At 43.9% G+C, this 10,563-nt stretch overlaps 1 protein-coding gene across 50 annotated transcripts in view; it reads left to right on the forward strand.

Moving 5' to 3' along the window:
- PTK2 (protein tyrosine kinase 2) overlaps positions 1-9,753 on the forward strand; it is a 266,149-nt gene extending 256,396 nt beyond the window's left edge. For 35 of the 50 annotated variants that reach the window (XM_069466821.1, XM_069466823.1, XM_069466828.1 and 32 more), the window contains 2 exons: positions 3,343-3,423; positions 7,915-9,753. In XM_069466821.1, coding sequence (XP_069322922.1) covers positions 3,343-3,423; positions 7,915-8,127 — 294 coding nt within the window. In that variant the 3' untranslated portion in view covers positions 8,128-9,753. The remainder of the gene's footprint in view (positions 1-3,342; positions 3,424-7,914) is intronic. The other 15 variants (XM_069466831.1, XM_069466843.1, XM_069466844.1 and 12 more) reach the window with 3 other exon arrangements.
- Positions 9,754-10,563: the final 810 nt, after the last annotated feature.

Below are 10,563 nucleotides of genomic sequence, written 5' to 3' on the forward strand. Positions count from 1 at the left end.
TTGGTCAGAAATACAGTCTTTAGGAAAAAAGGAAGCTGCACGAGAATACTTACAGTATGATGCCACTTATGTAAAGTTGAAAAACCTGCAGAACAATCCTGCATAAGACTTAGATTCAGTTATGTTGTTAAAGTACAGAGACATATATGGGAATGATAATATCAAATTCAGATACTAGACCTCTGAGGAAGAGGCAGTTGAGAAAAGGTATATTGGGGACATTTATCTGTGTTGTTTTTCTTAGGCTGAGGGTTGGGTATGTGGGTTGAATTTTTTTAAAAAAGAGGCTGGACACAGTGATGCTTCTAAGTAACTTTCTCTGAAATTCAGTAAGTCCTCAGAGAAATGTAAAGTATATGGATCATTTCTCTTGTGGTGAATGATTTAGGGGTGAGGGAACATTGAATCAATTCTTTGAAAGGATCTGGGATTTTTAGTGTAGTGTGTCTGATTCCATATCATTTCCTTTAACTGAGCTCAAAGTGAGAAAAAATTATTGCCTCATTTAATTGTCACTCAGAAATTATTACTATCATCCTCAAACTGAACTATATCCCATGCAAATAAAAAACCTCAATTATCTTATGCAATCTACTTTGATTTCTTTTGAGAGGCCAAGGTAGAAGGATTGCTTCATGACAGGAGTTTGAGACCAGCCTGGGCAACACAGCAAGACCCCCATCTCTCTTATAAAAGTGTTTTTTAAAATTAGACAGCTGGGTGTGCTGGCTCATACCTGTAATCCCAACAATCTAGGAGACTGAGGTAGGAGGATTGCTTGATGTCAGGAGTTTGAGACCAGCCTGTGCAAAAGTGAGACCCCATCTCTACAAAAAATAGAAAAATTAGCCAAGTGTGGTGGTGCACGCCTACAGTCCCAGCTACTCGGGAGGCTGGGGCAGGAGGATCCTTGAGCCCAGGACTCGAAGGCTACAGTGAGCATTCCACTGTGATCACATCACTGCACTCTCGCCTGGTGACAGAGCAAGAGCCTTTTTTTTTTTTTTTAAAGAAATAAAAATTACGCCAGTAAACTAACATTCCCCAGATTGTGTTCAGTGGATTGGGTCCTGGGAGACGGTAACAATGCTCTGTGAGAAAGGATGCTAGATTCAGGAAATGTCAGCAGTGCCTTCTGCTAAAGAGTGTACACTGGCACTTTGAATACACAGAGGTGTCCTGCAATTCAAAGGGTGTTGTTAAACTTTGCTGTCAGGCAATGCTTTTGAAACTTACTTGAACACACTTTTTTCTGTTGTGGTAAAAATACACATAACATAAACTTTACCATCTTAACTATTTATTTTTTATGTATTTATTTTTTAGAGATGGAAGTCTTGCTTTGTTGCACAGGCTGGTCTTGAACTCTGGGTTCAAGTGCTCCTCCCACCTCAGCCTCCTGAGTAGCAATTATAGGCACGAGCCATCTCGCCTGGCACCATCTTAACCATTTAAGTGTGCGTTTCAGGCGCATTAAGCACATGCACATTGTTATGTGGTCATCACGACCATCCAACTCCAGAACTTTTTCCTTGCAAAAACTGTTGCCCATTAAACTTCAGCTCCCCATTTCCCCTTCCCCCAGGCCCTGGCAACCCCCATTCTGCTTTCTGTCTCTATGAATTTGACTACTCCAGGTACCTCATAAGTAGAATCACACTGTATTTGTCTTTTTGCAACTGAATTATTTTATTTAGCATAATGTCCTCAGGGTTCATGCATGTTGTAGCACGTGTCAGGATCCCATTCCTTTTTAAGGCTGAGTCATATTCCACTGTGTATATTCCACATATTGTTTGTTTGTTCATCCATTGTAGATAACTGGGTTGTTTCTACCTTTCGGTTATGAATAATGCTACTGTGAACACGGGTGTACAGATATCTCTTAGAAACCCTGTTTTCAGTTCTCTTGGGTATATACCCAGAAGTAGAATTGCTGGATCGAATGGCAATTCTGTTTTTTTATTTTCTGATTAACCGCCATACTGTTTTACACAGCCGCTACCCCGTTTGACATTCCTACCGACAGGGCACAGGGGTTCCAGTTTCTCCATATTCTCACCAAACCTTGTTATTTTCTAGGGGGTTATTTTGGGGTTTGAGTTTCGGGTTTTTTTTTTTTTTTTTTTTTTTAATAGTAGTCATCCTATTAGGTGTCAGGTAGTATCTCACTGTGGTTTTTAAATTTCAAATGCAGATATTGAACAGCTTTTTACATGGTTTTTGGCCATTTTGTATGTCTTCTTTGAAGAAATGCCTATTCAAGTTTTTTGATCGAGTTGTTTTTTGTTGTTGTGTTACAGGAAAGAACACTCTTTTTTAGTAAACCAATCACTAGTCTTTATAACAACTTCTTATTAATGTAAATGCTCAACATGGAAAAAGCTGCTTGAGAGTTGTAATGTTTTGTGGAAAGCACATTTAATCCATTCTGGGTCGTTTTTTTTAACTGTACTCCCATAGCAGTTATAACCACAGTTTTTAAGGATGAACTTGCCTAAACCCACAGCCAAGTTTCAAAAAACTCAACAGTAGACAAAAGCATTCAGAATTTTGTACACATTAAGATTTTATATGGTACTTGTATAGAAGCTACTTTTTTGAACCATATCTGGCCAAATGACACTCTTTTTAATGCTGATGCAAGTATAAATAACTATCATTTTCTTGCTGGTTTTATTCGTACTATGTATATAATTTGGTGTTTTAGTCAGAATGACAATAATCAAAATTTAAAGTTTAAAATTAGAATGTTTTTAATTATAGTTAGACCCATTACTGCTCAGAAATCTTAGGGAAGGAGTGTTTTTGCTCATAATGGAATAAAAGTATAAGATTCAGAGTAGATTCCAAAGCAAGACTTCACCTTGCACCTGGGCCAACGGGGTCATAAGACTTCCGAAAGTACCTGAGAGAGAACAAATCCAGTGAACACACTTGGGGAAAGGTGCCACCATTTACCCTGACCTGTATTGGCAGAGTTGGCATTTTGGAGCCAGGAGGGTGGTGTAATCTGTTAGGAAGCACTAGATGAGAAGAAAGAGAAAAAGTCCTTTCTACCCTCAACGTCTGTTTGACTGTTCTTCGGTGAGCTTCTGTTCTTTAGCCCAGAACAGGGCTTTAGGGTATTAGAGCAATGAGAAGTAAGATCTGAATCTTTTGGGGGGAAAAGCCTTATAACTTACAAGATGGGTTTCAGCACTGAGAAAAAGAAATACAGAAGTTTTCTTTGAAACTGATGGATAGGAAACAAAATATATAAACTGAAAGGAAAAATTATCAGTATTGGCATGAAACTCCCTTGTGTGTGCTCTAATACTGGTTGTGATTCTTATCTGTTAGGAAGTCGGCTTGGCCTTGAGGACTTTATTGGCCACTGTGGATGAGACCATTCCCACCCTACCAGCCAGCACCCACCGAGAGGTAGGGCACAGTCTCTCCCTTGCTGCTCTCTTGACACTGGGTGGGGACATATCCAGGGATGGCTGTGGTGCTGATGACATCTCTGCAGTCCGTGCCCAACGGAGGCTTTGACTGCCCTGCGGGCAATGACCTTCTCACTAATGCTGGTCCCAGCCAGGACTGGGCTGTTCATCTTACAGCATAGAGGTGGTGTGGAGCAGCACCCAGATCTCAGCTCTCCACTGTCAGCCCTCTGCAGAGCCATCGTGAGGGTCCTCACCTGAGACACAGGGTGGCTGTGAGCATTGGACGAGGAAAGCACTCGGGCAGTTGCTGGAGCTGCCGTGGGCCTCAGAGTGGAGGGTGCTGAGATGAATGGGCAGCCATCGTATCTCCTTCCTTACATGCTTTTTAAGGAATCAAAGTTCACCCAAGATACTGTCTCCCAGCAACAATCATCATTTTGCCACTTTTTGACAATTTTGCTTCATTTATATGACTAACAAAGGAAGCACCTGCATTCGTTTACTCCAGTCTGAAGGCGTGCACTCTGGGGTGGAGTTGGATGGATGTGTGCGGGCGGGTGCGTCCCCACTGGGAAGTCCCAGGTCTGCAGGCTGCGGCCCCCTCCCTTCCACCTCCAGCTGTCCGCTGTCCACCCTTCTCTCTAGAGCTGCGTGGGCACTGTTTGTTGTTGTCGTTGTTGTTCTTTTATTTTGAAATTATTTCAAAGTTACAGAAAAGTTACAAGATTAACACAGAGAACTCCTAAATTTCCTTGACTAGTTTTTAACATGTCAGCACATTTTCATTCTCCCTCTACATTGTCTGTGTAAGTACACAAACATCACTGCTTCTGAGCCATTTGAGAATAGGCTGCCTATATCCTGCCTCTCACCCTTTAATATTTCAGTTTATATTTTCTGATAATAAGGCCATTTTCCTACGTAACCACTAGTCACCATGTTCCAGAACCTTAACACTGATGCAGTACGCTCTGCCGCTCTGCAGGTCGTGTGCGGTGTCAGCAGTTGTCCCCGTAGTGCTTTCCTTCTCGTAAGAGAGCCAGCCCAGGATCACACGTCGCATGTCCCGTCTCTTCGGCCTCCTTCCATCTGGAACGGTTCTTCAGCCTGTCTTTCATGACATTGACATTTTTGACAAATACAGGCTCAATTATTTTATGGAGTATTCTTAAAGTTAGGTTGAGGGATAGTCTATAAAAATCAGTGTTTCTTCCTGATTAGATTGATGTTTTGCATCTCCAGCTGGGAATACTACATAGATGATGTTTAATCCTTCTCAGGATATCATATCCAGAAGCACGTGATGTCCAGGTGATGTCACTTTTGATGAACTGGGCATTGATTACTGAAGGACAGTTGGACACAGCTACTGTTGGTGGCTTCTTTGTAAATGGCATCAATTCACCTGCATAAAACCATTTAAATCATTTTAGAAATGCCCCTGACTAGTTGCCACAGTATAACTTTAAATTCCTAGCAAAATAGGGAATTCGCTCATCCACTTGTTTCACTGGGACTCTGGTTGGTTTTCTGTCATGAACATCAATTTTGCCCAAAAGTGAGAGTTCCATATTCCACCAGAAGCAAGAAAACAGTGTCCTAACAAGTGGGTGTTTTTGACAGGACCATTTGTCAACACCTACTCTAGCTGATAAAGCCTAAAGTAATCTAACTGCCCCGATTCTTTTTTTTTTTTTTTTTTTTTTTGAGACAGAGCCTCACTTTGTTGCCCAGGCTAGAGTGAGTGCCGTGGCGTCAGCCTAGCTCACAGCAACCTCAAACTCCTGGGCTCAAGCGATCCTCCTGCCTCAGCCTCCCGAGTAGCTGGGACTACAGGCATGTGCCACTATGCCCGGCTAATTTTTCTATATATATATTTTTAGTTGTCCATATAATTTCTTTCTATTTTTAGTAGAGACGGGGTCTTGCTCTTGCTCAGGCTGGTCTCAAACTCCTGACCTTGAGCGATCCACCCGCCTCGGCCTCCCAGAGTGCTAGGATTACAGGCGTGAGCCACCGCGCCCGGCCTACCCCGATTCTTATACACACACATTGCCCTCCTGCATAAGTTACTTATTTTTTAAAAGAAGAAGAGCCTTTCCTCAATCCTGTGTCACCCTCCCTCCCCTCTGCCCCACTGTGCTTCCTGAAAGAGCAGCCCTTCCCTGGCAGCCACACCTGGTCCCTGCTCCCAGCAGTTGAGGAATCTGTCTCCTTTGCCTTTTGAGGTCTCCAGAGGCCTCCCAATTGCCAGGTCCTTGCTCCCCTATCCCCCTGTCCTGACTCCTTGAGAGCCCGGCCTTGGATCCTGAGCCTTCCTCACTCACTCGTCTCCTGCTGAGACCCTTCCCTCGGCTCTTGTTTTCTGCCACCCTTGAGTGTGGTCGTCCCCCAAGGTGCTACCACTTGTTTTCTTTTTCTTTGTCTTTTATGAGCTGAAGCCTCACTCTGTTGCCCAGGCTGGAGTGCAGTCACAGCTCACTGCAGGCTGGACTGTGCTCAAGGGATCCTCCCGCCTCAGCCTCCTGAGTAGCTGGGACTGCCATATACACCACCACGCAAGGCTCTCCACTTGTTTTCCCGAAGGATACTTTTTCGCCTCATTAGTCCTCTCCACTTCTATAGATTCGAGTATTTGATTCCTCCCATACCTGTGATCTCTGATCTCTACCTGTCTGTTGTTGGCAGGAATAATCTGCTTTTCCTCGTTTCCATGGTGAGCACCACCATGCACTCACCACCCCTGACCCCATCAACTCCCTACATACACAAATACAAACAGCCTTACACCTTCCATCACTTATCAGATCTCAGATTGGTCCTCTTCACCCTCAGAGCCACCTTCACCTCTGCCCTGAATTGCCATGGCAACCTTAGACGGTTTCTCTGCCTCTTATCTCTCCCCTACTTCCGTTCAACTTCTACATGGCTACCAGAGCCATCTTTCTAAAACATCTCTCCCGATTATCTCATTCCCTTTCCTAAATATCTCTTATGCCTCCCCATTATCAAGTTCAACAGGGTGTAACAGTCAACTTGGTGTAGCTTACGATGCCCTTCACAGTTGAGCCAGCCTACTTTTTACTGTCTAGGCCAGATTCAGACAAGTTCTTCTGTGAAGTTTCCCGATCTTCCGAGGCAGGAGGAGTTGCCCTCGGCTGTGTGCCTTTCCACTGTATGAGTCATTCCAGTATAGTGTAGGGGCTTCTGTGCATGCTGCTCCCCTCCAGACCGTGAGTACAAACATGTCTAATTCCTTCTTGTGTCTGCAGCACCAAGCACCTTGTGCATAAGAAGTAACCAATAATTGATAAAAGAGCAAATGGATAAATCATCATTGGTTAAATAAATAGATAAGGAGGATCCTGAGACTCTGCCATGCAAAGCATTCTAACCCTGTAGGGCGGAGTCTCTAGCTGCTTCCACCACTGCTGCCCCACTTCTAACCTCTGATAAGTTTGGAAGCGTCTGGAACTTATGACAAGGCAGGGCAAGGGTGTCCCATGACATCCTTAAACCATATCTCGCATAGCAAAGCAGGGTCTTAAGATGGATGGAGTTGACGTAATAGAAAAAGCGTGAGACTGGAGACTGACAAGCTGTGTGGCCTTCAGCACATACTCTGTATCTCAGTTTTCCACTCTGATGTGAGAGTGTTTGGACCAGATGATCTCTGAGATTCTGTCAGATTCTATGATTCTGTTATGAAACAAAAGCCCTACCCATCACTGAGATTAATAAGGTCTAGCTGGGCGTGGCGGTACCTGCCTGTAATCCTAGCACTCTGGGAGGCTGAGGTCAGGAGGATGGCTTGAGGTCAGGAGTTCCAGACCAGCCTGAGTAAGTGAGACCCCATCTTTACAAAAAAAATAGAAAAATTAGCCAGGTGCGGTGGCATGTGCCTGTAGTCCCAGTATTCGGGAGGCTGAGGTGTGAGGATCACTTGAGCCTGGGAGTTCTGGGCTGTAACGCACTACGCCGATCGGGGGCCCGCACTAAGTTTAGCATCAGTATGACCTCCTGGGAGAAGGGGCCCACCAGGTTGCCTAAGAAGGGATAAAATGGCCCAGGCTGGAAATGGAACAGGTCAGAACTCCTGTACTGATCAGTAGTGGGATCGTGCTTGTGAAGAGCTACTGCACTCCAGCCTGGGCAACATGGCAAGACCTCATCTCTAAAGGAAAGAAAGAAATTCTGAACAGTGATCACAAAATGGAGAGTCAGTCAGTCATGGTATCAGGAAGGGGTTTGAATGGAAGGAACCGGGACTGCTGGGTGTGTGTGTGCATGGCAACACGTAGGCACACTACGCCGGCTGAGTTTCTAAAGGAAAGATTGAGTTTACATCCTGTTGCTTCTAAGGAAGATTTATTTGAGGAGAAGAAAGTAAGCTGCTTCTCATGGAGACACCCAAAGAAAGGCTCATAAAAATTCCCTGAAAAGTTCATTGGAAGCAGCTGTCCTGACCTCTCTCTTGTCCTTTCAGATTGAGATGGCACAGAAACTATTGAACTCTGACCTGGGTGAGCTCATCAACAAGATGAAGCTGGCCCAGCAGTATGTCATGACCAGCCTGCAGCAGGAGTACAAGAAGCAGATGCTGACTGCTGCTCACGCTCTGGCTGTGGACGCCAAAAACTTACTCGACGTCATTGACCAAGCAAGACTGAAAATGCTGGGGCAGGCAAGACCGCACTGAGCCCCCTGAGGAGCACGTCTTTCCCCTCCTTTCAGGATGTTCTCCAGCCTTCCACCAGCAGCGAGGAGTTAGCCCTGGGTCTTCAGTCGCCAGCACTTACAGCTCCAACTTTTTCAAATGACATCTGGCTGAAAATCTTCTCCCTCATATATAAATCTAACTACATTTTGATTTGGGTTTGTTTTTTGTTTTGTTTTGTTTTTTTCAATCATGATATTCAGAAATGTCTGGGATCCAAAATATGGCATTTTTCTGAGAATCAAAATTGTACATAAGAAGCTTTTAAGAATCATGGAGAACATTTATGTTCACGTTAAGGATGTGTTCTAATGGGGGCGGCTGGGGTGACATGCTGGTTCCTGAACTCGCTTAGCTGCGTGGTGGACAAGGAGGGCAGGAGTGAAGAATTCTGGGAAACCCAAGAGGCTGAGAGTTCTTTTGCCTACCATAGAATTACTATCCAGACTGGAACTTTTGTTTATTAGAACACCCTTCAGTTGCAATATGCTAATTCCACTTTACAAAGAAAGAATATAAAAGCTATATTTTGAAGACTTGAGTCATTTCAGAAAAAAACTGCAACCCTTTCTGTCTTTCCTGCCTTGTACTTTCATGTGGACATGTGAAGCATTTGGTTGGGAACTAGCTGTAGAACACAACTAAAAACTCTTGTCTTTTTTCACCAGAATAATGTGCCAGTTTTTTGTAGCAATGTTATTTCTCTTGGAAGCAGAAATGCTTTGTACCAGCGCACCTCCAAACTGCATTGAGAAGAAGTTCCAGAACCATCCCTGTTCCCCGTTTTTATATAATTTATAAAGAAAGATTAAAGCCATGTTGACTATTTTACAGCCACTGGAGTTAACTAACCCTTCATTGTGTCTGTCTTCCCAGGAAAGAATTAAGCAAAACAGAGGGATTTGGTTTTCTTTTGATGTCCAGTTACACCATCCATTCTGTTAAGTAATTTTGAAAAATACACCCTCCCTTTAGTTTGTTGGGGGATATAAATTATTCTCAGGAAGAATATAATGAACTGTACAGTTACTTTGACCTATTAAAAAGGTGTTACCAGTAAAGTTATTGCTGTAATATCCTTTCTTTTGGTTCTATTTCTTGAAATTATTTAAAATTTTTCAGGTGACTTGTCATATAAAATAACACATAAAAATGCTCCCAATAATTATCAGGAAAGCTCTCACTAATTATTAGTTTCTTTTTTTTTTTTTTCCCCTTCTGAACAAGTCAAGGACTTTACCACAGAAGGGCAGCCCAGCATAAGTTAACCTTTTCATGCCATCTTCACTTATGAAATGCAAAGCTGAAAATAGGAAAAGTGATGCTCATCTATGAAGGAATTCGCTTTGCAATCTTGATATTCTAACAATCAGTCCAGACTCCAGGAATCCCTTCTTAGGCGGGTCGCTTATTAAGGGAATTGTTAGCTTTGGTCACCCAGACCCACCCTAGTCTTGCTAGAATCTCTGTGAGCTGTAGAGCCAGGAGCAGTTAGAACTAGTGTCTGCAGCAAGAGGGACGAAGAGAAATCCCAGGGACAGAGACCCCAAGCGGGGTGGAGAGTTGAGGGAATGTCCTTCAGATAAATATACACTCCCATGTGCAAAATTAGTTCCATCTTTAGATTTTTGACATTTACTTCATCTGAAGAAAATGTCAAAAGGATGTCATTCTTCAGAGTTTTATTTTCTGGTGTTCTTGGGTCTCTTGAGTCTCAGTTTCCTCATCCTTAAAGTGGTGGTTGTGAGGACTAAATACGATAAGTGCAGTGTAAATGGTAAGTGCGCTGTATGTCGTAAGGGGCTTTGGTGTGGGGACTGTCCCGTGTGCTGCACACTGTAGCAGCAGCCCTGGCCTCTACCACTGGAAACCAGCAGCACTCCCTCCCCAGCTGTGACAACGGAAGGTTTCTCCAGGCATTGCTGTGTGTCTCTGGGGAAGTGGAGGCAGAATCGCCCCAAGATGAGAACCACTGCCTCAGAGTGACCGTTTAACCACTATTCATACACTTTGCCTCATGATCTGCCCCTCGGGAGCAACAGCTTTTCTCTAGCACGAAGAATTGCAGGTAAGTCTCACACCTTCCTGTAAACCAAAGAAAAAGAAATACATTTTGATTGTGAGAGCAGGTAGAGAGAGAGATGTGTCCGTGCATGGGCCACCGCGGTGAGGGCGGAGCTGGCAGCTCCCCACACGGAGAGGGAATGGCGCACGCATACGTTCACTGTATATTCCTACTGTGGAAAGATACATAGTTCTGATAAGCACATACACGGGTATTTACAAAAATAGAATAAATGCCATCAAATAACAATGTATATGTATAATAAATCCAACCCCTCTGTTCACACAAAGACGGAAACACTAACCAGCTCCAACAGTGGCCACTCGCTCGTGGCTCGAGGGCTCAGTGGCCCG

Source organism: Eulemur rufifrons, chromosome 3 (genome assembly GCF_041146395.1).
Source record: "Eulemur rufifrons isolate Redbay chromosome 3, OSU_ERuf_1, whole genome shotgun sequence".
NCBI classification, from domain to species: Eukaryota; Metazoa; Chordata; class Mammalia; order Primates; family Lemuridae; genus Eulemur; species Eulemur rufifrons.